The sequence below is a fragment of the Dermacentor silvarum genome, chromosome 2 (genome assembly GCF_013339745.2).
Source record: "Dermacentor silvarum isolate Dsil-2018 chromosome 2, BIME_Dsil_1.4, whole genome shotgun sequence".
NCBI classification, from domain to species: Eukaryota; Metazoa; Arthropoda; class Arachnida; order Ixodida; family Ixodidae; genus Dermacentor; species Dermacentor silvarum.
Genome location: NC_051155.1, coordinates 244,567,573 through 244,595,044, shown reverse-complemented (window position 1 = coordinate 244,595,044; position 27,472 = coordinate 244,567,573). Strand labels below are relative to the sequence as shown.

The following is a 27,472-nucleotide window of genomic DNA, read 5'->3' as shown; positions in this document are numbered from 1 at the left end:
GACTCTTGGCCGTGATTGCCATTTTCCTGTGAGTCCCACAAGGGGGTGTTCGTATGAAGTTTCTGTGCTCAATAAGAACCTCGGAGGATCGGCTTGTCCAGTGTGCTGATGCTGTGCTATGATTAAAATATACAGATAAAATATGGTATTGTGTTGCTAGCGATGAGCGGAAGCCACTTTCTCGTGGCGGTATTGTGCAATAGCTACGAGCTGTAACGTCTTGATGAGCTATTTTTAAAGCTGAAAGGCCGCCTAGTTGGTTGATTGTATAAGTAACCATTCTTCCAGTGATGAAAAAAGAAGCAGAAAAAACTAAACGTAATAAAGAAAAATGAACAGCAAAGACGTTGGACTTACAACTAAGTATACACATTGTAAATCTAGCCTCTTTCCTGTTTGTCTTACTTCTTTCGTTGTGTTTTTTTACCCCTGGTAAATTTGGTACATTGTATTGTCTCAATGTAGCTCTCACCTTAACGGTTCCTTCCTCTTCGAATGAAGAGAGGTCACGAGCTTTCATGCACAAGGTAACTGTCGTTAAGAATCTTGCAGTCAGGCAGCCTTGTCGCGCAAGAAAAGGTAACTAACTTGTACAAGCTTAAGTAAAACTCGCGCTTCCGACACACAGACGCGGAAATGCGAGAAACAGTTTCCTATAGTCTCAAACAAATGTTCTTAAGTGACGTTTGGCAAATTATGTTTGTGCTACTTTCCTTGCGAGTCTTGTGTTTTCTAGTTGCTCGTACCCAATCCATTGTGTCATTCTGTCATTTTTACCCCTACGTAATATATTCCCATGAGAGCTTGTCGAGTGTACACACAAATAAACTATGATGAACAGCATTATCGGAGGAAACACAATTCAACCACCACAATGACACAGAAGTGACGTATTGATACCGATGTGCTCGATCGTGTGGCGGCACTGTGTTCAATCGTCGTTTAAGCTCGCACGCAGAACACTTCACGGGTATCAGCTGTGACAACATGACGGGTGTCTTATAATCACCTGAAAATAAGAAGTGTTTGCCCAGCTGGAATCGAAGCACAAGTAGTGCAATCGTTTTGGTGATGAAAAATGTGCTATTTATAACTTATTGACTTGCCTTGTTCGTGTTATCTGTAACCTCGCGTCCTGTGCCAAGGCGGCTTCTGTTTCGCTACCAACTTGGCTTCGAGAACGAAGCCATGAAGGTGTCAAAAGACATCCGAGCACCACTTTGTGTACGGTGGGAGCTCGCATATCGCTGAAACAATGGCAACACTTTGTAGGCGCTACGCTGTATTCGGTACCATGCTCCGTGAAACAATGCTCACTTAATCTTGTTCTTGTAACAATGTTTGAAGGTGCTGGCTGGTCACTTACGCGGCACGTTCCAGAAAGACTTAATCTTTTCTGTGTCTTTTTTCTTTCGCTGGTCACTCGACTTTTCTTTAAGGCAGCGAAATGGTCCCATTGTAGCGTCCTCTATAACGAGATTATCTTCACTCTGGGAAGCAAGAAAAAGTGAGACCGAAGCAGTCAACACCGTTCGATCGGCCTGTCGGCCTTAGGCGTGAGAAAATTCACTGGGCGCAGTGTGCGCATAGCGACGCTTCCTGGTTGCTGGTCGGTTCTATACAAAATGAGAACGCGAAGTTGATCGGATCGCATAGTAGTTCATCAGATGCGGCACATTTTAGGAGGCCTGAAGCGTCGGCACTGTGGTGGATTGAGGCGTCGTGTAATCTTTGCGCCACAAAGGATATACGTAAGCTGATCAGCCTTTGTAGTCTGCTTCATTATCATTATTTCTTTGGGTAGCGGTAGCTTCACGTTTTAGAAAGGAAAAGGCGTACTTCCGGGTCAGCAAGTGTGCTTATCACAAGCAATAAGAATATGTCTTAATTGCCGGTTTGGAAGGAAGCTTAGAGATCGCTGTGTAATTTCAGGTGGATTTGGTTGCTCGAGACAGTGTGTACGGTCCACTATACGGTTATTTTAAGGGTTAGGCAAGGAATTGGGGAGTGGCAAAATCCCGACCAAGGAGTCTGTTTCAGTCCTAACAACGCCTTATGGCTGTTCTAAAACCTAATACGCCTTATGTAAGAAAAAAAGAAAGAGAAGGCAGTGGTGGAAATGGATCCAGCAAGCGTTCAACCTGCGTGAGTTGTTTGCTTAAACTTTTTAATAATTCATTGTTTAAAGATACCCTAAATTTGTGTTTCGCGCAGCACACGTTTTGTAGCGCTGACACGCAATCGTTAAAAGAGGCCGATCGCGCCTTTTTATAGCACCAGCGAAGCATGCACCGTGGAAGGCGTCGCTGCCACACCGTCCAGTTCATGTTGAAATGCTGGCAAGCCTTGCGTCAGGTGACGTGAAGCATTGTGGATGCCCAAAGGAGCGTTTGTAAGTGACTGACATGTTTTCGAGTGGCTATGGGAACCGCAAACGCCAGAAGTGCGTCGGCGCTACTGGAGGCGCACGGTTAATTGCGATTGCAACAAAGCCGCCTTAACGCGCGTGGCAGTTGTACTGCCGCCACTTCCTATTTACGTCGCGCTCCCATTGTACGCTTTTCAGGAGCCGGAATCGAGATCTCCGAATCTCGCAAGACGGCGTGACGCTGACCAGCGCTCTGTCCGAGCCGCTCTACGCTGCGTCTCCGATGCGGTCTAAACTCGGACGGAAGTGTTTCTGAGCGCGACGGCCTCATCTCTGCCGTCGGCGCCGCTTGTGTTTTTGTGTCCGCGGCGCGTGCAGCGTGACGCGGTACGTGTGCGAAAACGGGCCGATCGATCCAACCGGGCGGCCGTAATTCGCCCTAATTGCCGGCCATTAACCGTGGGCTCTCCATGGCTTTCGAAAGGCCCAGGAGAACCAGCGAAAGCCCTTGCCGCCGGCTGCAACGCTGACAGAGCAGGAAGCCTGTCTGCAGTAGTCTTGGAGCGTGCATGACGTTCACGTGGATCAACCATCCCCGGCGCGAAGCGTGGGTTTTGCTGCGTGAAAGAACCGATTGGGTCGGGTGATTGCAGAGGGATGATCCTGTTCGTGAGATCGACCACCGTGTACGAGCCGCGCGGCGTGCAGAGTTAAGCTGCGGGCAGCGAAACGCGCCAGGAAGCGTTTGAGCGGTTGCTCATCATCCGGGGTGTGTCCACCACGCAGGGATGATGAGCGCCGTGCGCTTTGGTTGTCTGGCATTATGGTCGTGGGGCCCGCTTACGCGTGCCCTATATAGATAACTCCTATGTCGTCCCGGATTCCTTCCTTGTCCTGAACGACATCAGCATATGCGCCCTGAGCCCGAGGACTCCAGCAGTGGTTGTTAGACTGAAGTCAAAGGGAGCAGCCCTCATCTATATAACCATCAAAGCCATCTGTCGTTCGAAAGCAGTGTGACAGACGTTGGAACGTATAAGACTGTATAGTCTGTGAAGTGACCCTACTGAAGAGGCTTCTGGTGCTGTTCTTGTGCGCTCGATCGGTGCAGCTGCTCGCCGATAAACACAACACGAGAAGTATAATTAGCGCTGTATTGTCGTTTAGTGTAGGCTTGGGAGAAGATGTCGTAAGAAACAAATAAAAAGTAATATTTCGTTGTCTAAACACTCCCTCATACCAGTCGGTATAACTCTCGTCCTACATCCCACGGTCACGGTATATATATATATATATATATATATATATATATATATATATATATATATAAAAGCGATAAGAAAACATATTTAATGAGCATGCTATTTGTTATCTGCTGCATTTGTCGTTGAAATATGCAGCATTCATTGTGTTTTAACATAGATTACAAAGATGTAGTTGTCGGCGCATTTTCTTGGTTTCTTGGTGCAGGTATAGTAGATCATTTGCACGTGATATTCCGGATGCCGTGGTAGAGAATAATGCATACCTTCAACGCTGCAGCTTCGGAGGCTTGCGGATTAGGCGCAGGCTTAAAACGCGTTAAGACCTCACTGATACGGCGACCGTGAAGATATCGATGTAACCAGTCTATCCTGCAGTAACAGCACAACTTCGAGTGCATTTTGCGACTGACCTCAAATGGGCTAATTCCGCAGTGCGCTCACGTTCTCCGATTAATCCACAGCGCTCGCAGTGAAAAGTATTGTACACAGCCCCGTACGCGAGGTGGATTAATGAGCAGCGCCCCAAAGACTACTATAATGAGTTCCACAAATAGATGCCTATCAGCTCTGAAATAGCTCACGCCCTGCAAGCTCGTCAAGGTTTTGAAGGGCGAGTAATCAACGCTGCGCCCGCATTTGCACTCCGCCTGGAGAATTCCGCGCAGCAGGCATGGCAGCTACCTCTCTTACAAGCCCATTCGTGAGCTGATAACTTTGCGAATGCTACATCTTTTTACTCATTTGCGAGACCTTACATACCAACTTTCAACATTTTTCCGGTCTCATGCTGTATACTTCCAAATATTTAAACGAACTTATGACCTCGGTGTCAGCCCTTGTACGATGCCCAAATTACAAATGCACACGTCGAGTGCAGGTACATTGCTGGCAGCGGTCTTGAGCTCTTCGCACCCCTTTCTTAACTCTACCTGTGAGCAACTTTCTAATCAGACTGGAGTAAATGGCCATTAAATGACCGAATTAATGTAGAGACTCCACCATACTTTACCCGAACCCACCCTAAAAACGCCTTTTCGCTTTTCCTTCGGATCGTGCTCAAAATTTCTTGTCGCAGATTTCTTGTTGGTGTGCCTCTGGTTAACGTCCCTTCCTTTCTATACATCCATTCTGTTGTTGGTTTGCCTTGGAACTGCTAGCTTAATGCGTCTTCCTTCCAAAGCAGTCGATGTTCGCTACTTACAGCCTGCGTTTCTAAACCATTGAACCGCTAGATGGGAGTTTTATTTGTTCGGGCTAAGTCCGACGGCGCGGCTTCACAGAACCCATAACTGTCATAACACACCCACTTATTGACAGTTCCGAGGCACGTGTAGAGTTGATGCGAAAACTGCGTTACCGCGCGTAGGAGACGGGTGTGCGAACGGTGTTTCAGCAGACGGCGGCGCTGCACCCAATTACCGAGACGCGTGGTGCGGCACTGGGGTCTCGCGCGCGTGCCAGCACGCGTCCAAGTTGACGCCCGAGGCGCGTGCGGCCGCCTTTAATTGCGTCACGCCTGCAGGGGGAGAGCCGCGCGGCGATTGCGCGTTGTGAGCACGGGTCCTTTGTCTCGCGGAAACAAAAGGCACGCGCGGACACGGCCGCACCTTCTCGCCTCGACGGCGGTGGCCACCGCTGCCCCAGGGTCAGGTGACCTTCTGGGCCGCCCGGACACGCGCAGAGAACTGTGAGTGCCCCTTAGTACCGCTCAGGCTCGATTGGCGATCGGTGCCGATGTACACGCTACGGGACCTCGCGCGCGAAGCTTCAAATCAAACGAAAAAAAAAAAAACATTTCGCATGCACGAACGTGACTATACAGCGTGGTAAATCTGAAAAGACAGCAACGTGGCCAATTGACGGCCCAGGACATAACGAAACACGCCACAGATCGCGCCGTGTATGAAAAGTAGTTAAAAAAAAAAAAAAACTAAGCGTGCACACATCAGCATAAACTTTAAAAAAATTAAATAAAAATAAAAATAAACACTTCACAGCAGTTGATGGCGTTATGGCGTTATGATGGCGGTAAAGAAATAGGAAGACATTAATCTTCGCACACACTTTTGTATATATCTATAGCCTTCGTGCCGAAGTGAAGTGTATGCATACCTACATAAATCCCCAGAAGTCGCTTTAGCAGCTGTCTGACAAAATGTTCCTGTTGATTGGCTTGGTCGAACATAGTGTAGAAGTCTAAGATTGAAATTGTAAACCGAAGATTGTGCTCAGATTAATGTTTGCTTTTCCTCCCGAATGAATTACTGGTCGAGGGGTCCCGGGGGGGGGGGGGGGGGGGGGGATTACCTGGCTTGCACGTTTGTATATGCTACAGAAACATACGCACATCTGTCGTATGCTCGTGCTGTATTAATATAATTTTTGAAAGCGTATATGCAATCGAGAGAGAGAAAGCGAAAGCAAGGAACAGCCTGTCAAGTGCCACATTGCCAATGCCTGCCTACTCTGCAGGAAGGAGGGGACAGAATAGAAACGGTATATGGGAAGTAGCGATGGAGAGACTAAAGAAAGAACAAGGTGACAGATCAGAAAGGCTAATGTAAAACAATGTATAGAGTAAGGCCGTAGGAACAAAAAATCCTAACGTTCCAAATACTTAGAAATCCGCGACGGCACACTGGAAGTGCCGGAGTTGTGTTTTCGGCACGATATTAGAAAATTGAAGTATGCATGGCTTTCATTTTTTTTTCTTTTAGTAGCCAACCGGTTGACGAGAAAATAATGAAAATAGAATTGTAATTGAGCATTTTATCCGTCTAAATTCATGAAGTGTTTCTCTTTAGTGCCCTTGTAAATCTGCAAACAAAGCCGCCAGAGCCAAACATATATCAATTTCAGTACCCCCGTTCTCCTCTGTGCACCTGAAGAATTTGCAGCTGTACGTGTGAAGCTTAATTTCAAAGTTTTATTGCAACATCGAAGAAACATTAGCCTTTCATTAAGTTCTGTACCCCATCAAGGTTCGCGTACTCCCGCCTGGGGATGTCATTTTTATATGCCGAAGAGGGGCTCAGTGCTAATCTTCTCAGTGCGACTTGTGTAGGCAGTGGATTTCGATGCCGAAGTGCGCTTATCGACGCACGATTTGCCACAACCGCTACCACGCTTCGAGTCTGTTTAAGCAGCGGTTATCTGCTGCCCTGATTTATCAAGGACGTTCTTTTTCTCGAGCAGCAAGCTCGCGAGAAGGAAAGGAACAAAGAAAGAAGTGAAATACATGTGGAGCTCCAAGGACACCTTGAAGACAAGTTACCGCGTTGTGCGACTTCGTCGGGCCTCTCCCTCCACCATCGAATAGGGCGGGCGGCTCCGCACGTTGTTTTAGTAAAACCCCGAGCTTCGTTGTGGACGCAAGAGCCAATCAGGAGAACGCATGCGCGTCCTTCTCAGTGTGCGTGTTCTCGTCAGATCACCGAATCCAGAGATATTGGTACTAAGATTACTGTGGAGAAATATGGTGCATGCAGTCGTTCAGCCTGTTGATGCACCTTGGGAACGATTGGATCGGTTTCCAGAAATATAACTACTTAGCTTTTATCTTACATGTACCTTTATTTTACGGGAGGATAGCCCTCATTTACAAAAAAAAAATAGAAATGAATATTTGTGGTGGTTCTTGTATTGCTTCCCGGCTTAGCGATCACATTTAGCCCGCCTCGGTGCGATGCTGTCCGAAAGATTAGAAAGGACAAAGGTAGTAAAAGCTTTTAAATAAGTTGATGATTTCTTGTTTGTTGTTACTTGCTCCTCGGACCAGTTAAAGGCTGAGGTTGACGCTGACTTGCCAGAAATTCTAGAGAGTATTAAACCACTAGAAGTGACGTTTGAGCTACCGCAGAAGGGTACCGTGAGTTTTCTTGATCTTCGCTTGTTGATTGGTAATGATCGCTTTTGTTGGTATTACAAGACACGACCAAACAAGTGCCTGCTCTCATACCACTCAGCACATTCTAAATTAGTCAAGGTTGTAAATCTTTGTTTCAAGAATGCCCTAAAGAAGTCGCGCCACCGTCTGGTTGGCTCCAGTTTTGACCTACAAAGAAAGAGGCTGGTTGACGCAGGCTATCCCCAATTGTTGCTGGTTCTTGCAGCAGAGCGAATGTTGAGAGTCAGCAATGATGTTGGACAATCTGCCGAAAAAAAAAAAAAGGAATTGCGCAGCGCGCCTTAATGTGCGTGTGGTCTCTTTCGCACCTAAAAGGCTGGATAAGCCGCACAAGATTATGAATCAAAAATCGTGGCTGCGAGAGGCACTACAAAAAGAAAGTTGCAGATTTGTAGAGTGTGTGGTGGTTTATCGCATACCTCTGTCATGGGTCCGCAGTTATGTTGGGCAAACCAGCCGTTGCTCAAATGATCGGTTGCGAGAAGACTTGCAATGTAAAAAAAAGAGGAACTTGCTGGTTGTTTTCTTTCGATGCATTGTTAGACATTAGGCTGCCATCCGTAGTTTGTTTGATACCCGCAGATCTTTATTTTATTGATTTCTTTCCCACATACAATACACCCATGTCACAAGATGTAAAAAGGAAAGCAGGAACTGCATTGAGACGCAGCTTGACAGGCCCTGCCTTCCTTACAATTATTAGCCGAAATGGCAGAGTTTGAAAAATTTGGTGAAATGTCCGTCAGCATGCCATCTATCGCGCTAACTGCATAATAACTTGATTATCTTGTAGTGCCAGCACAGATTACTCAGATTTGATAGGTCGTCAGGCCTTTGTGTATTTATTTCTGTGCTGCGCACTGATATGCTCAAATTAAGCTGATCTCAATAGTGTATAAAGAAACAAAAGGATCGCAAGAATAAATTGTTGGAAGTAGCGCCTGTGTTTGCGTGTGCGCGCGCCTGTGTGTGTCCAGTTCGCGCTTCAGTAGTCGTTCTGATGGAATGACAACGTGCCCAAACGGCCAGCCTGGTTTTAAGCAACCCTACATATTTGCTTCTTTTCATCCCTATACCCCCTTTCCCCAGTGCAGGGTAGCAAACCGGACGTGCGTCTTGTTAACCTCCCTGCCTTTCCTCTCTTCTCTCTCTCTCTCTCTCTACATATTTGCTGATGGTGAGCTCTCACATTAAACCGTCGCGTTCCTGTGCAAAACAGTGCGTTTATCCAAAAGAATGCATAAACAATCTGGCACCACTTGCAGCCCTACTAACACCTAAATATCCCAAGTGTAACAGATAGACGCCTTTGAACGAATTTCGTTATTAAAGCGAAACTTTCTACGTCTTCTTTCCTGGGGTTCGGCGTGTCTGCTCGGTCGGCTTGTTGCCCAGCAAATTAGGGTGGGACCGGTCCTGGAGATAGTGCAATAGTAAACTAGGCTGATCCTTGAGATGGCGTGATGAAAAATGGCCCGATCCCGTATAGGCAGTGAGTGTATTCCGAGTTCGTGGTGGTCACGTGGGCTGCGTGGTGAGGTTTGCCGCGTCTTAGTGATTTGCCAGGCAGGCACCTAATCGCTATGCTACAAAACACGTTGCCGAAGATAAGGAGCTTTATAGCATTTAAATAACCGCTTTTGAAAGCTTCGCTTCGCATACATTCCAAAATGTGCGCTTGCATCTGCATAATTTATTTCGTTTTCCTTTCTTTTTGTTTTCTTTTGTTTTACGGCTCGGCTTTTGTGAAGAAGCATTCTGCTTTTCTCTCTCTCTCTCTCTCTCACTTTTTTTTTTTTTGTTCCTTGCTACTCAGCTGCGTTGCGTGCTACCGCGCATTTCTCTACAGCAGTCGAACGTTTTGCGTTCACAACTAATCTGTTCTATCACCTTATTTACTACGCATACATCATGTTTATCGACACTTTCGAGTACAGAGTGAGAGAGGGAAATAGAAGAGAGGAAAGGCAGGGATATACTTTTGAGTAAAATGCACAGTTGGTATGTGCTTCCGCTGGATGTTAGATGATAGTTTGGTAGAGTCACCATGGGTGATTAATTTGCATATTGTAGACAGTTCTTTTTTATTTGTAGTGATCTGGAAACAGCAAGATTGTATAAATACGAGTATAGATGAGGCTATCCATGCAATGAATTTTAAGGGATAGAATAGGCTGTAAAAAACCCCATAGGTTTGGTTGTTTTAGACTAAAAGTTGAAACGGCTATTCGCTGTGCTTGATTCTGTAAGCAGTATAATACGTGTGCACGGATCTGAAGTTTCCATTACGAATTTTCTAGTCTTTGTGGAAACGTATTGCTCGTTACGATCGCGGAAATATCGTGTGACGACAAGTACGAGTTACGCAGTTAATCTAGAAGCGTGCGTTATTAAATCGGCACTTATTTCCATTGCGCGCTCGTCTCGCCTCACAGTTTCACGCGCTGCACGCATCTATAGCGAGTCAAAGCTCACACGCATTTGAGTCTCGAAATCAGGCGTCGACCCTCTGGCCCCTGTGATTATGGGGGGCTTCGTCTTGTCGGGATCGCTAGATTGCTCGCGCCCGTTTCGGACCCTCCGTGGTGCGAACGGTCTGCCTGCCGGTGCGCGTTTGTAGCCATCTTTATGTGACACGAGGCAAGTGCCCGAGAATGAGCGCCGCGGATAAAAATAGTTCCTGCACCTTCATCGGCTTGCGTTTGCCATGTGAACGCACAGAGGCGGAAACCGGCGAGATGCTTTGTTCTGGAGAGAAAAGAATTACAGCCGTGAAGTAGAAAACCAAGAACAGACACACACGAGCACCAAAGTGGAACGGCACTTCGTCCGTATGCGTCGTTGCAATATGAGAAAGGGATTAAATGATACGCGGATGAGTTTGATATCCTCTATCGCTGGTATCGACGGACGAATGGCGAAGCTGGTAGACGGGTTTCTGACTGAACCCTCGTCGAAGCGCGTGAATAAGCTTTTCAATATTCAGCATTCGCTTTCCCTGCCGGCGACGTCCATGCCGCAGGTGCTCGTACAGTAATGTTCACGTAATTAGGCGGTTTTTTTTTTTAGCTCATGTCCTGTGTGGCTCCGGTAACACTGTTTCTACGAGCGTCTCTTTTTTAAACTACACGTCGAATGTGTTTCTGTCGCGGAACCATTCAGGCGCTGCTAGTTTGTATACCTGACGAGTCCGTCCTGTTGAAGTATGTATTGCGCAGTAGTGTTTAATTCCGTTTCGTTAATACCGTGCAAGGACGGCGTGCCACTTCGAGGTGAAGTCCATTCTTTTGCAGCGGAATATAAATTAAAAAATATAAAAACGCTTAGCCTTGCACTCGACCGCGCAACGCTTGAAACAGCGAAGCTGGGCGATCGTAGCCCAGCATTTTCCGGAAGTGCGCGCGAACTTTTCATCTTATTACTCATGATGATGATCATTTCTTTTCGCGCGTCTCGGACTTACGGCCGTCACTGCGCTTTGCATAGCGCAGCTTGCAATACCAACACCGTGTTACAATGCCGACAACGCGTTCCAGCAGACCCGCTCCGTGAATGCGTCTCTCTCTCTCTCTCGCTCTCTATCTCTCTCTCTCTCTCTCTCTCTCTCATAGCACGTAAAACCGCTTCACCCCGCAGAGCACGAGTGTGCGAACCCGTCAGCTGTGGACGAAGACGACGACGCTCGAACGCAATGATATGGTTCGCATAAATGCACATTTTGCAAGCGTGGTTGTATAGGCTAGTGGTTACGATGCTCGCCTTGGGGCCGGGGGTGCGCTGGTTCGAATCCCCGCCTCGGCAAGAAAGTTTATTTTTTTTTCTTGATACGAACCACAAATTACGGCTGGCTAAACAGCTTCCCTGTTAAAACGCCAAGCTCGCTCCATGTGGCGGGAGCGTCACGCGTAATCGGAGTAAAGAGCGCCGGGCTCTGTATCGACCTGTCACGCGCTGGTAGAACGCTTGAGGCGGCCAGACACGCTTACATAACTGCGCGGGTATGCATTTTGAACGTCGTCAACCGGAAGCACTGAGGAGCTGTGTCTTCAAGCGCGCACGCACTGCCGTATAGTATACAGACGCATGATATACGTGCAATCACGGGACACGTATAAGCGCGTTCCTTCGTCGGGATCAACAGCACTGCCGCTGCCGCCGTCTCTGCTGCTGCTGTTGCTGATCGAGCACCGCTCCGACTCATTTGCTCGCCTCGTTAAGATCGGGGGCGTCGTGCAACGTCCACTGCACGCTCGTTTTCTTCTTCATTAGTATCTCTGCCGCGGCGTTGGTGGCGCCATCGAAAGTGGAGCGTCGGAGCACGGTGCGTCGCACGCGACTAGCGCGGGCGTGAGTGCGCGCGCCGGGCCGCTAAGGCGGGGGCCGTGGGAGCGGCTCGCGTTATACATCGCGCGCTCGTGCCGCTCGCGCCGGCGGTGGCTGCCCATAATGCGCCGCCTGAGTGGCTACAGTGTTTCTCTCCACTTCTATAGAACACAGCAGAAAGGTGGGGAATTACCGTGATGGGAATCTTTCTGTGCATTGTCACGAGTGTGGAATAAAGAACGAGAAGGCCTTGTAAACCGTTGTTCAACGTGTGTAGGATAGTAGCCAAAAATAAGAACCAGGGTGTTATGGAGATAATTGAAGCAGATTGTATTACAAAGGCGGGTGTGTCGTGTGTCAGCGCACCTTCTGTTTATTTTTCTGTCCTCTAAAGAAACTAAGTTTCTGAGCATGGCCACCTGATATCGGCATTTCGGTCTCGCGACGTCATAAATGTGAGTGTTCATATTATGCAATTTTGCGAATAAACGATCAGTTGGAAGTAAGCGCTTGCGTCGTCTACAATTCACTCTGTCCTTGTTTATGTGCACTTGTCTGTGTTCTTCTATGTAAGACCAACTCACCCAAAAGTCGGTGCTCCTGTGTTCCTCTGCAAGGCTCTTCGGAGGCTCGGCGCTGATCTGACGGCCCGAGAGACTGAAACGTTAAGGCGCGACGGTCTCCACAGCCACTAGCTACATCGTATTATTAGTACTCTTCAGGTGGATCGACCCAGTGGACGGAGTGGACGTATTTCGATGGGGGCGAAACGCAAACACGCGCGTGTTTGCGTGTTTATCCCCGTGTATTATGTACACGGGGATAAAAAATCCCAAATAGTCAAAATTAATCCGGATCCCTTCAGTACGGTGTTATTAAGTATTTTTGTTTTGGGACGTTAATCCCAATGAATGAATTAATGAACCTTCACGTGGGCACTCGATCTTCACCCCTCAACTGTCACATCACACGCGTCAGGACTGGTGTGGTTGGATGGCCCATGCGAGGATGCAAGAAAAAGCCAGCGTCTGCTGCACCATATCTGCGATCCGGACGTGCGGAAATTGTCGTATACACGGCACCAAAGCAATTCAGTTGCCTCATCGTCGTCGTCCACCGATTCCGGCTTCTGCGACGCTGCGCGCAACTTGTATACAGTTTATACGAATCGGTGCACGTCACGCGCACGGAAGGGCTGCATCTCTCTGCCCCTCGCCGGCTCTGGGGCGCACGCTTTCGTGAGCGATATCGAGCGCGAGCGGCCGTTCATGCTGTGAGAGGCACGTTGCGTGGCAACGAAGCTGCAGTCAGAAAGCTTTATTCTGAACGTAGCCCGTCGAATGCACATCGTTAGAAGCCACAAGCAATGCTCGCAACTCGCCTCAGATTTGTTAAAAACGAGCACATTGAAAGGTTCTCCATAAAAGTTTTCGCAATCTGTAAAACGTTTTGCAGGTCGGAGACTACGGTCTTACCACCCAAACTAACGCAGACAGGTCTCGTTGTGCATACTGAGTCGTCTGCTATCAACCACAGATGTTTTGCAAGTTTTACTCAGGCCTACCTCTCCATCTTTCTCTCATTAAAGTTTATCTCTCTCTCCTGCATTACCATCCGTCCTGTATACAGTTTTCTTTTTGAGTCGACTGGTTTTTTTTTTTTTTTCCACTTCCACGGACTGCGACTGCAACGTTTCATGACTGAGTTCAAGGTACACGTACTACGAGTTATTGCCCACAGGTTAATGCGGCAGCATTTTATGCAATGACTTAATATTAAAAACGTCTGGGACCGCAGCGGCTACAGTTCTACATTGCTGCATGGTTTAGTAAGATGGAGCGCACATTCTGCGGTGTGATCTCGCACGATTCTTTCTTTCTTTCTTTCCTTCTTTTATTACATGTGCTTCATTACAGTACATAAAAATTAGGCAAAACTGGTTAGACCCATAGCCAAAGGCTAGTAGGAGATCTAAACTAAAATATGCAAGTACAAGCAATAAACTTTACAAAACAACGAATAAATTATAAATCAATTTCTAATGAGAACGACTCCGTATAACGGTGATTGCATGGTGGGATTTTACAACGGGATTCTCCAGTGCAATTTTGCAATGCGACTTGTCGCGGAGGGATTTTTTTGCAGAGACATTTTGCGCTTTTGATTACACTGAGAGATTTCGCGGTTGATGTTTCAGTGCAGTTTGTATACGTGCAATTTGCAGGGCAGTATTGTAAATTGCAATTTTGCCTTACTGCGCAATTTCGCTTGAAATGCAGTTAGACTCGAGAGCAGATCTCGCTGCCGCGCAATTTTGCAGTGCGATTTCGCAGTGTGGTGGGGAGCTCGATCCAACGCAAAGTCTTGCACTAATTGGCACAGCTCTCCACACGTCTGCAGCTAGCAGCGGCGGTCGAAGCGGCCGCTTATATGCGCGTGGTTTACACCGTTGTCGATAATCATGCGTGCAGTAAATCACACGGTACAAGGAGACTGCTTATTTGTTGATTTGAAGGGCCACGAATGCGTATAGGTAATAGCAACGCATAGCGCTTGCACTGCTTGTAGCCCCATAGTTTCGAACAGAAAGGAAAATTCAATGCAACGAATTGTTTCCCGAAGCGTTCGATTGACAGGTAATGTAGGGCTGCCATGTAATTCCCCTTGACTCGCAGTGTTTCACTAAAGCGAACAACAGAAGTCGTATGAAGAACTAGTGGTGGCTTAGGAAAATAGCGCCGCCTCTTAGTACATCGACGTGTACCTGTCAATCGTACATGTCGAGCTACCCTCAGCACAACACGCAGATACTTTGACAGAGATGGAGGCTTGTAGGTAGGCATTTCCTGTCTCCACGGCGATGTTCTGTCTCCGATAAGCTAACTCTGCAAGGAGACGAGAACGGAGTGAAATACCGTTCTCGTCTCTTCGTGCAGTTGGCTTCTAGAAGCCGTGTACCAAGTGGCACGAAATTACATCTTTCTTTATATCTCCTTGACGCCTTATGTGTAAAATTGTAGACGCCAAGATCGCTTGCACCCTGAGACACCTGCGATTTAATTTCAGCCAGCTTGACGCTTGGTTGTCTGCTCCCGGTACCAGTATATATATGTACGCAGTCCCGTGGCGAATTCACATCTTTTGTTGTTTCTGGCAACGTTTTACCTAAAAGAAACTTGTGAAATAGCTGGGGGGTGTTTTCCTTGAACACTCGACAATAATGTCCCCTTTAATCGCCATTTAATTCTGTCCATTGAAAACGTAGAGTTTCTATAGCTTCAACGCATTAAGAATTTTTTCAATTTTCAAGATAAATAATTTTCAATTCTTCAGTGAGTGTTGGTGAGTTCACAGATGTGAACTTGACACCTGAACCCTGTAATGAAACTATAACTACACACTGTAAACTATAAACTGTAAATATATATATATATATATATATATATATATATATATATATATGTGTGTGTGTGTGTGTGTGTGTGTGTGTGTGTGTGTGTGTAAGGAACTAAAATCAACTGTATCAGTTGATGTGCGCTTCTACGAGTGCACATCAGGTTGATGCAAATAGTTGATGAGAAACTTTTTTGATGATATTGTTGATGCGTGCGTGCTGGGAAGCCCCATTTGGTCAAAATTATTCCTTAGCCGTCTCCTGAGGCGTTTCTCATAGCCCAGTGTGCAGTGTGCAGCTCTGGCGCGTACAAAACGATTATTTATGCCCTATTCTTAATATTCACTCTCGAAGTAACAGCCACAGTCACCAAAGCATCCACGCTGGTAATGCGGCAATCTGAAGGATGAATTCTAATAGGTAATATGCTAGATTATATATATATATATATATATATATATATATATATATATATATATATATATATATAATCTAGCATATTCTATATATCTATCTATATCTATATTCTATTATATATATATATATATATATATATATATAATCGCCGTAATCCCTCTGGAGTGGTGTATATATTCAGCCTGGACACGGACACGAAACAAACGCCGTCCGTGCAGTGCACGGTTGCATTCGCGAAGCCGAGCATTGTTGCGTGCGTGCACTTGGCTCGCCCCGTCTCGCTAAAACGGTGCAGCATCGACGAAGTTGCACACATGGAGCCAGCTGTACAAAGACCGGATTGAAGAGTCTTAGCGCATTTGAGAACGGTTGGCCTCTTGCAGTGATTTGCATTGCCTGCTTGTAGTAACTGTGCGTAATTTAACAGATTCTTCGGAATGTCTATAATCACTCAATACTTTGTCTACAGCAACTTTCGTGTTTATTTCATCGAGCGTGCTTGTTTTCCCCGTCCTTGAGTGCCGTCCTTCTTCCTTTCCATCTTTTCCTTCCTTGGCTGCATGCGCGGCAATTCATCGACCGGTGAGACAATGACGGTGCCCGCAGCCTATCCTGGTCCGTTATCTGCGTTCCTTTATATAAGATCAACCAACTTACTGCGTTAGGTTTCCTGTGAAAGCAGTCTTAAGGACTATTGACAAACTGTTGTGTATGGGATATATCGGCAGTTTAGGTATAGACAAAAAGAAGAAAGAAATATCTCCATGGAGGCAAAATGCGTACACCGACAGCTTATAGACCTCGTGAATCTACCTTTCAAAATTGCGTGGCGTTCCCGCGCCGGCGCCCTGGCCAATCACGACCACACAAGAGTTGGCGATCACGACAGTTGGCGATACGATCCAGCCGGGGCGCCAGCCAATGACGGGTGGTCATTTCGTGTGAAGTGGTCGTGCGAGTGAGGCTTGCGCGAATTCGACCCCATAACCATACAGCGGGGGCCAACTTTGGCAAAGGCTGCACAGCTTTAGTGAGACAGCATGTACGTTTCGGATCGCTTATACATGAGCTCGCTATACGATGACAGCGCAGTATACGACGATTTCTCCGGCGAAGCGGTGGTTGCGGAGTCCACGCGGAAACAAACGGCACCGTCTATAGTGACGGGAGCGTTCTCCATGCAGAATAAGCTGTCAGCCTCGAGCGCCGGGCATGAAACGCGAGCGCACGAGTAAGCTGCGTGCGGAATGCTCCGGACCGCTGTGGGTGCCGCCCGACCAGCGACAACGTGACGTTGTCCCGCTGTCAGATTGCGGGAAACGAGAAGTTCCGCGGATGGACGCGCGCGCGACATTCGGACAGCGTGAGGCTCACTTTGCGAGAACGATTGCTTTCGAGGAAGCCGTTCCGTGTACGTCGTTGAGCGGAACTTGTACTCTGACGGAGCCAGGGATCTCGGTTGCCTGTGTTCGGTGGAGGAGACAGTATTTTGCAATTCCTTTGACTGCCGTCAGTGCCGCTCTTCCTGGATACATGCACGTGCACTTTTTTTTTTATTGAAATGTAAAAAAAAAAGGAGAGATTTAGTCATCTGTATAATGGTAATGGCTACTGCTTTTCATATGTTAGCAATAATATCAAGAATAAAATATTGTATTGTTTCCTGGCACAATAAGAGCGCTAGTCGAACACCGCGATGCATTGAGCGGGGAATTTACGGACGCAAAATCGCAGCGTGTGCTACTGAAAACTGTTTACTGCACTGGCTAGTCTGTGTGTTACGCCGCCGCTGTTAGCATACACGCAAAGTTTCAGTGCTGGTTCCCCGTATAGCGGGTGTCTTAGGCTGCCAGCTAATGTCAAGGTGGCATTTTATGAGAACATTGTACGCGGTACTCGATTATAAGAGCATTTCAGTTCCGCGTCGAGAGGCCTTCGCCTGGCTCTCCATTGCGGACCGAAATTCAGTTCAGACGGCAGGTTGGTCGGCGTTATGCTAAACCAGGATCAAGGGGCTTTGCGTTATGCTGCGTCCCCTTCAATTCACGCGGTATGTTGCCTCGCCTGGAGCCGCCTTGCCGCTTGCGTAATTTTAATGCCTATACTTTTCTCTTCTGTATAGGCTGGAAAATTGTTCATCCCTATACGATGCTCCGGAGCTCCGTCGCAGCGCAGTCCCTTCGGTGCATGCTTAACACGTTGCATCGTCCTTTGTATTCCGTTGCAGTCTCTGCTTGCGCTGCGTTACACTGTCGGCGCGAGCGAAACCATTCAGCCGTTGTTGGTCGCCGGTGGAGCGCGATTGTATGGGTCAACACGAACACACTTCTGACCCCACTTAGCATAACATTGCATTTGTTGGCCCTTGGAGGCCGCCAGGACCTCCGCTTAATGTGTCGAAACCATCTCCATGTATCTTGTGGCTAGCTGTTGGCCCTATGTAGCTTCCAGTTCCTTGCAACGTTCAAGCTCTACGAGCAGCATTACTTTTCGTTGTTGCCTTGCTTAGTCTTCTTGCTCCACGAACCAAAATCATCCAACGCATTTTAACGTCTTCGGCGTTGATGAGAATGACACTTATACTTTCAAATTCGGCCGGGTAGTAATTTACGCAAGATGTCTCGCTGCAGCCGATATACAGACTCGCATTCCGCGTATATACGTAACGCGTAGGGCATTATATCATGTAAGCGATTACGTAATTCGATTAAGTATCTTCCCAAAACGATTTTCTTCCTATCAGGCTCGTGAATTAAAGCCGATACGTGTGACGTATGTTTGGATTTTACAAATGTGTCGCCTGTGCGTCACGCGCAATGGTGGCGATTTCAGTTTTCTCTCCGAGACTGCGTATGCGTGAGAGTGGCCTCAAAATCAGGCACTACGTAGCTTAGAGTGCGCGCTTTTGTGAGCGTAGCGTGTGGGCTCGCTTTATGCGCATATAAATCCCGTATATAACACTCATATTTCAAAGCGAAGCCGTTAGCTTCTTGTTGGTCGGGTTGTTTCGTGGCGTGCTCGCCCAAAAAACGGCAGCTGGGAAAGGCGCTTGTGTGTGAGTTTCCGTGTAACAGATTTGTGTTTTCTCGTATATTTGAACAATAATCCGTAGCTATGTCGTATCTGCAGCTTGTCTGTATGTCGTACTTTGCGCATTTTCTTATGCAGTTTACTTTTAAAGAATAATTTAGTTCAATAAGGCACTTGCGCTTGGCGGACGGCCTAGAAGGATGAGGATGTATGCTGCACTTCCGCACACGTGTGCGGGCGTCGCTTGTGGTGCTTGTGTAACGTCGTCTAAATTAACGTCAGTTGGGATGGTGGTACTGTCTAACGTCCGCACCAGCTTCGCAGTACATCTAGTTTCGCATAGTGGAATGGAGGCGAATTTTGTGTGATCTGGCTTGTCGCATGTAGCCATTCCAAGTACTCCAGGTGTTAATCGAAAATTTCTCTTTCCTTGATGTTCTATAGATGTTGACTTTAGTCAGAACAAGCGCGTGGCCTGGCCGTTGTCTACTGAGATGGTCTACGTGTCATGATGCAGACGAAATAACAATTTTTCTTAACCTTCGGCGCCATGCCAATTATACCGTTGCAGTGAAGTCGCCTGGGCTGTGTAAGCAACTCCTACACCGCCTAACGTTCACGCCGTGTATACTGAATCTGATCTGATTAGCGTGTTTTTCCATCGCTACACCGCCTAACGTTCACGCCGTGTATACTGAACCTGATCTGATTAGCGTGTTTTTCCATCGCCTGCGACAAGTCTCTTGCCGCGCTGTATGCTGTGCACTGTGGCGCCGCGTTGAGAATGGATTGTAGAGAAACTCGTTTTTCCGCTTGGCCGGTGTTGATGGCATGGAACTACGTCGGTGATAGAGTACGTCAGTGTCCTTGCCGGCTCTGCCTGGCTGCCATACAAGTTGACAAAGTGCGGGTGGTGTGGAGTGGCTGTTTCGGTCTTAACATCCGATGTATATAATTTGGCAAGGAGTACCCATGGATGGTCACTCGGTCGGATCGGCTGTGCCAGAGTGTGAAAGTTGATCGAGAACACCGGAACCAAGTTTGTGCACGTTCAGCGGTCTGCGAGTAAGTGTATGAGCTTGCTGTGCACGTTAATCGGCCCCGAGTTTCAAGCGTAGCTCGGTGGTGTAAGAAATTATAAGTAATAAATAAACGACAGACTGCACTTAGACATGTTACTACCGCACCCTGCGATCTAGCACGTGAGTGCAGTCGACTTGGTATGCTGAATTAAAAGAGTTTAGGAACGTTGTCACCTAAATATCGCAGGTGTCGTAACAACATTGCTGCACCCGTCTTTTTTTTTCTTTTGTTTCCTTGTTAAAATATTATTATGTATATTCTTTGCAACTCATTCGCCGCTTCGCCAATTAAAGTGAGACCGCGCACAATCACACTGCTGTGCCGCTGATGCTATACTTAACGTAAATGTTCTAATTCCTTCGTTCGTTACAAACGAAGCGATCGCATCATCGGCTATATACGTTCCGTTATACACGAGGAAATCTTTTGATTCCAACGTGTTGCTGCAAAAGGAAGATCCAGCATCTCCCGCGCCGCCCCTGCGGCGTCGCGATATAGGACATCGAGGCGGCCCAGTCCTTTCACGTCCTTCTCGATCACCTCACAGCTGCTCGACTAGTACACGGGCGACGCATTCGACTGTTCAAAATGCGAGTTTATACGAGGCGCACAGCCATCGGTATTCCCTCCGGCGAACGCAGGAGGAGGGCCAGCTCTCCCGCTCCCTTATACTGACCCAATCTCCGCTGCAAACAATATGCATTTATACGATTCGGCGCCTCACTGAATACAAATAGAGAGGCTGCGAAACGACCGGCAAAGTTGCGGCATCTCGGATTTCTTTCTTTCCCGTTTCCTCTTCCTCCAACAAAAGATAAACACGGACTGTCTTTCCACATCTCTTTACTTTTGCGTCGCTCCTCTTGCTTTTCGTCGCACCGGGGAGCGCGCGGATCCGCTTTTTTTTTTTTTTTTCTTCTCATTTTCCTTTTCTCAATATTACGTTTTCTTTGCCTTTGTCGTGCAGTTTAGGCGTTATATCGCAAACTCACGCGAGCAGCGCGCGACGGTGTCCCTGCCACCTCCCTCCTACTTCCTGGCCCGGAAATGAAATTTTACGACGACGACGACCGATTGGCGTGACTGTCTGCGGCGCACCGTCGGGTGCATCGACGCCGGGAACCGAGCGGCCTCAATTTTTACAAGACGTCAGGCGTCGTGCCGATACGCGCGGCAAGAAGGCGACGGCATCGTCGACGCTTGGGGGCAACGCGCTCGTGGAGTCGGACGCGATCAAACCGTGTCGCAGGCGTGTGTCCCTCGCGCAAGAGGAAAAACAGAAACAACGCGATATTCTTGGCGCGGCAATTAAAGAAAGAAGGCGTCGTCAGTTCCGCGGTTTCCCTCGTCGACGTCGCTGCCGATGGACAGCAATTTGCCCCGTTTTGCAGAGCGACTAATTGTCGGGTGCCGCTGACATTCCGAACGCGCGGCGTCTTTATTTTTCCGAGCACCCGATGTGGGGCGACCAGCGTCGTTGCCGAGCGGCGCTGTCGTTTCTTTGCTTAGACTAACGTAAACCTCCAACACTGGCTAAGCAAAGATTTGGGTGCGTGTAATTAGTCCGGCGTACTCACCGAGTACCACTTTTACAGTTTGCGTGTCTTGATGGAAAAACTGCAAATAGGTGGCCAGATATTAGAGGAGTGACAGAGGAAGAGAAGTACGTGCATCTATATATCGCGGCAAGTGGCTGGCATTTTGAGCTGCTGCTATGCAGTACATTCAAACGCAGGTTGTCTGAGCGAACATTTTACAGGCAAATCTTTTTTTTTAAAATGTAATGCAGGCGTGAAAGAGATTAAGACATTCAGGTGACAGATTATTCTCCTCGGGAGACACTAGAAGTTGTGCAAAAATCACGAACTATTTCATTAGCAAATGTCTAATTACTCTCGTACAAGAAACAAATACAGAACGCCCATTAAATGGTATTGTCAAAGGTGCTGACGTTCCAGCTTCCACACGGAAGTTGCTTTTCTTTCTTTTTTTCTGTTTCTAATCCCAGCCAGACGAGATGTCGTTCAATTATAGATTTAATCTAATTACCCATTTAGTAAATGATATTAAGTTGTGAAGTGGAAGCCAGTCAGTGTTCAAGCGTGCAGACCATTGGTTATGGAGTTCCTTTGACACTTATAAAACGTCAAGAACATGGCTACCTTCTTGTTCTATACAATATAGTGTCCAGAATTATGGAACTAAATATTTATGCTTCTAACCTGAAGACAAGGCAAGACGAGTCGATCGAGCCAGGTTGCTCCTTCTCATGTCTCAGTGGACTGCAAGAACTACATTGGGTTTAATCACATACGATCATTTCCTTAATGAGGAATATTAAGTCTCTAACGATGTATGATTTAGCCAGTAACTCGAACGTATGCTCGCAACTTGCCTACGCGATAGCGCGTGCCAGCTCTTTGTCGGCAGCTGTCAAAGCACTGCGCGGCTGGATCGCCAGCGGCCGTGCGTTCTTACCGCTCCTTCATCATTATTCCTGCGCTAATCGCTTCCGCCTCTGTAATCCCACAACGACCGACACTGGACTCCCGTGAGAGGATTATGGCTGTGCGGGTACAATGACGTGCCGGACACTTAGGACGCGTCGCAGGAAAAAAAAAAAAAGAAATAAAAGGAAGTTTGTTAGCAGCGTGCGTGGTACAAGGAGAGAGGGGATGAAAAAGTATGTAACTGCGCGCGTTTGTCATCGACGTGTAGTACGGAATGAATGCCGAATGAATGAGTGAAAAGACCCCGATCCTCGTAAATTACGACTTACCGCGTGGGTTTTTGTTCGTACGTGTCCGTGCGACCTGCTTACTTTCACAAACTGGATCACCCCTTGGTTTTTCGCTAATGCTCAGAGGCTCACACCCGGCATCTGAAGTATCCCCCCCCCCCCCCCCCTTTTTTTTTTTCGCCTTACGGGAAAATGCGGCGCTTGCGTCCAGTTCCGCACGGAAGTGAGTCAGCGGCCGATGGTCGCCGGTCGTTGAACGTCGTGACGAGCATCTCGTTCACAAGTGCATGACCTCCGAGAATGACTCGTTCCGACACACGTGACCCGAATGTTTGCACATTACGCGACAAAAAAAAAAAAAAAAAAGAAAAGCACAGGGAGGGTTGGGAGAACAACGCTTTCATTACACAGCACCTTTCTCTCGTAAGTGTTACACCTGGGCTGAGCAATGAAGGTCCCCTTTGTGTGAACTTGTCCTTCCTGTAAGACAGTCAAGGAGGGAAGTTTAATGCGAAGAAAAGATGGCACCTACCAATCTGAGTTGTCGTGATGCAATGCAGCCTGAGAACTTCATCAGCGAGAACGAATAAAATAATGCCTGCGTCAGAAATTTAAAAACCGCTGCGCGAATGACAGCCGTTGTTCACAGTAGGTGCAGTGGGGTTTCTTCAGCTGTAAATAGTGTTCCAATGACCAGAGAAAGTGAAAGCCATTTTTCTACTGTGTTCACACGTTATCGTGGTGTAGTCGGTGGTGTTATCGTGGTGTTATCGTGGTATCGTCTTGCACAAGATGCGGTACGAAACTTCAAAACAGCAGGGCTTCGGGGTGCCATGAAGAAGGGAATGTTAAGGCTACATTAATAATCGATCAATCCTATTCATTATATATTTAACGTGCCCAGGAACAGTGCTAAATTCAGCGTGCTGGCGCACGGGTACAGTAAAAAAAATAAGAACACCAAAAAGTGAGGGGGGGTATTACGTCCAAAAACTACCTGGTCCACCAGATACATCGTAGTAGAGGGGGCCCAGGATTATTCTTAGTCGCGTACTTAGGCTCTTTAATATTCGCCAAAATTTTAGTGCGCACGCGATGTTTCTGCATTACGCTTCTATCGCGGTGGCCGAAAATCAAACCCCAGGACGAGTGTTCCATTGACATTATCTGTCACTGAGGATGCCTGAATGTTAAGAAGCACGTGTAATGTGGGCAAGACATAGGGACCCACAGGAAGGTGGACCCTTGAAATGACCATCGGGAAGCGAACAGAGTAAGCCGCAGCGTGGATCCAACGCCTCGATCGACAATGAAACCTGTCTAGCTTAAGGTGCTCACAGTTTACACCTTGCCCCTACCACTCGACAAAGCCAAACTTATCTTTTTTTTTTTTTTTTACTGCATGTTGCTGTATTTAGCTCGGAACAGGTACACACTAGTTTCTTTTTGTTGGGGGCTGACAGAGAAGCTAAGCGCCCAAGTCTTGCGTAATGTCGGCTGACTGCTCTCAGGAATATGCATGTATTAGCTTCGGTAACAAGTCTGAAGCAAATCAGATTGAAAGAAATGGTGGCCTCATATTGTGTGCTCTTTTTCTCCCTCATACAGACCGTCGTTTTCTTGGACAAAGCCATGCTGAAACTGCTGCTCAACCACTGGCAAGAGTCGTACCACAAGGCTCCGACCAGGGTTACCAGCGAGGACCCGTTGCTCTGCACGGACCTCGCCAAGACTCGACCGAACGAGGAGTTCCTTGTGTCCAGGGTCAATCCACTCTTCGTAGACTCTAGCAGCGAAGTTTCACCAAGCAGCACAATCAACAAACCATCGACGACCACCAAGACCACTGCCGAGGTCCACAGTTCGCAAGACGGCGATAACGAAGTCGCTTCGACGTCCCAGGAGCCTCCGAAACCGCCTGATCCACTGAGAGGAGACGCTGAATCAGCTTCCACGTCAGCTGTTGCAGAGACAAGTTCCAACTCCGAAGCTTCATCGAAGACAGACGCGACAGATTCCGAAGTTGTAGTAACAGCTGACAGTGATAAGAAGCCGAGCGAGTCGCAGCCTTCGGAAGGCGACTCACCAAAGGACTCACTGGAGACTGACAGGTCCTCCTCACCGAAGCCCTTGGTGGAGCTTCGCGAGTGGCAAGAGAACAAGCCGGAGGACAGAGTGCTCAACCGCTTAAGGAGTTCGGGAAGGGCGTCACTCATCACGAAGGAAAAACTCAACCTTGTAGAGAAAGTGATCGCCGAGAGACTAGGCAAGAGGATTCCGGAGCCGGGCATACGTAAAACAATCGAACTCCTCAAGAACGAGTCGGCACCACCTTCCCCGCAACAGACGCTTCTACCAGCTACGAAGAGAGAGCAGGTCGAGGCAGCCCCTGAGCAACCTTCCACGTCAGTACCGCCTCCGGAACCATCTCCTACCAGTAGCGGTGACAAGCAGGAAAGTCCCGTGCAATCTGTGACACCTCCGCCGCCGGCTTCAACGGAGGAGACAGCGTCAGTCGTCGACGGCAGCGTCCGAGCCGAAGCAAGCAAGACCCCCGAAGCTCCTTCTGAAGCGGGATCCTCAGTGGCGTCAGCGTCTGCGCCCAAGGACGAGAGCTCGGAAACAGTCAGCATGCCCAAAATCGAGGACGCCCACTCAGACTCTATGACGGATTCGTCCAACAGCAAGAAGGAGGAACGCAAGAATGGCAAGTCTTCCGGTCCGTCCACGTCGGAGGACAGCGGCATCACGCGAGGCGACCAGGTCTACTCGGAATCGGGCCGACGCAAGGTTTCGACAAAGTCTGACTCCTCGGACCAGAGCAGCTCCGAGGCTAGTAGAGGAAAGCGCCACCGCAGGATCAAGAAGGACGCGTCCCGGGACAGCACCAGGAAGCGGCACAAGTCGGCCTACAAGTCTCGCTGCAGCTTCTGCAGCAAGGCAGCCAAAAAGTCCCACCAGAGGAATGGTCACAAGCACAAGCACCGGAGCGTGGCCGAGTCCGGCCTCGTGTCGGGCTCCGGCTCGCTGTCGGACCTTGCCTTCGAGCACCCGTGGCTGAGCGACAGCTGCACCGCCCAATGCCGCCAGAAGCGGTCCTCCATCACGTGCATGGAGAGCTGCAGGGACTACCCCTGCGAGGACTTCCACAACGCCGTTTACAGGTGGGTTATCGCCACATGAGCGCTACTGTTGCGTAGTTCCAATACAGGTCTGATAGAAGTGACCGAACAGGGGATATTAATTATTAAAATGCATTGAACACGTATTCAGCCTCGTTAAAACTTTCTGTAGCTGGCGTGTTTCTACACTACTATCCTCTCTCCTTGACATGTATATCAAGAAATAGAGGTTATGAAGTTTGACGCAACTGATTTTTCATTACAGCAGGTCAATTCTTGTTCATTTTAGGACGATTTCCTGTTATAAACATTCCACGGAGCAATTAATTAGAGACAGGAATGTAGACCATAAATTTGTTCAGCTTGCAACCCAGTAGAGTTGGATAAGGGGATAAAATGACCGGAGAATAACGAACAAGGAGCGAACACTGCGCGCTCACGCGAGTACTATAGTACACAGCATGACTACAGGCTGTCACTGAGGCCTGTGTACTTCAAGAGCTGCAGCGTAGCTTGTGCTTCCTCCACAGTGACGGCTGTGACCATACTTCAAGCGTTTGCTTCCGAGAACTAACGTACCAGCCGTTCTCAACTTTTTGTAGTAACACGTAGGCTTGGAAAGAAACGCTTGCGATTGCGTTACACGCAAATTTATGCATATGGTGTCCTCTGCATGCAGGTGTGCTGATTGAAACGTTCTTACGTTCCACGTGGTTTCGAATGTGTCTGATCGTATGTAGCAAACTCGTTCAAAGCTGGATTCATCACAATTACGAGATTTCTGTGGAGTCACTGACCTATTTTTTTTTCTTCTATGCAGGAGTCAATATATTGAGAGTATTGTGTATTGTGTCGAAGCAGATTGTCTTGGCAACGTCAAGCGCTGGTACACTGGGATCGAATCTTGTCCCTTTCGGTTCTGATAGGTATACTGATGCTTGGTTGCGCCATTAGATCTTTGCATTCGCTAAAGAGATCTTACCTCTCGCGATGCAGCGTACGGAGCACGCCGCTTGCTGAAGCTTATGATTATAGCAGCGGCCAATATAGATTGCACAGCGAACCGCTCGAGTTAGTGCCAGAATGTTTTCAAAATGAGAGCAATTGTTATGAGAAAGCTGAACAGGGGGCAAGCGGAAACTTTGCACTGAGCTCGAATAGTCTCTCTCGGGTCGCTCATTAGGGTTTCATTAAATATTCGGGGCAAAACTATAATACTTGAAGTCTACTCATAACGACGTCGCGTACACCGGAGGCCGTGGCCGACCGAATTGGAGAAGCGGGGCTTGCCGGATCTCATGTCAGAGCTCGTGTCTTGCGGATAGTTGTAGGCAGGCCACCGTAAAAGCTACCCGACGGAAGGCTCAGTTCTCCAGCCGCGTATTTGTTTAGAAAGACTTGGTCTGGTCACTAGAGGCCGCGAATATGTCACTTTGGGCCAGAAATACGCGACGCCATGTAAAACTCTCACACACGCGTACACTCGCCCCGAGCGGCTCCCACTCAAAGGGCGCGTCGCAAACTATAGGGGAAGCGAACGGAGAGACAACCGTGCTTCTCGATACGTAGTTTTACTCTGACTGAAAACAGTAAACAGAGTCGTAAAACGCGGGACTTCAGGCGGGTAGAGAGGCCTGCGGTCAGCGAAGGGGCCGAATCGGGGGGCCGATGTTTCAGGCATGCGAACCGTTCGTACCGCGACCGTCTCCAAAATGTGTTTGTCTCCTTGTTACTTAAAAAAACAGGGACCTGTGGTAGTAACGGCATTTGTTTCTTACACCACTTAGCAGTTGCTGCTGTTCTTTGGTTACACAGATGGCTGC

General features: G+C 48.0%; 1 protein-coding gene across 4 annotated transcripts in view; it reads left to right on the top strand.

Moving 5' to 3' along the window:
* The window catches only part of LOC119443020 (neurofilament medium polypeptide-like), a 180,524-nt gene that overhangs the window by 146,909 nt on the left and 6,143 nt on the right, over positions 1 to 27,472 (top strand). For 3 of the 4 annotated variants that reach the window (XM_037708136.2, XM_049662520.1, XM_049662522.1), the window contains exon 2: positions 24,136 to 25,691. In XM_037708136.2, the coding sequence (XP_037564064.1) occupies positions 24,136 to 25,691 (1,556 nt within the window). Of the gene's footprint in view, positions 1 to 19,643; positions 19,770 to 24,135; positions 25,692 to 27,472 lie in introns of those variants that run through there. The other variant, XM_049662523.1, reaches the window with a different exon arrangement.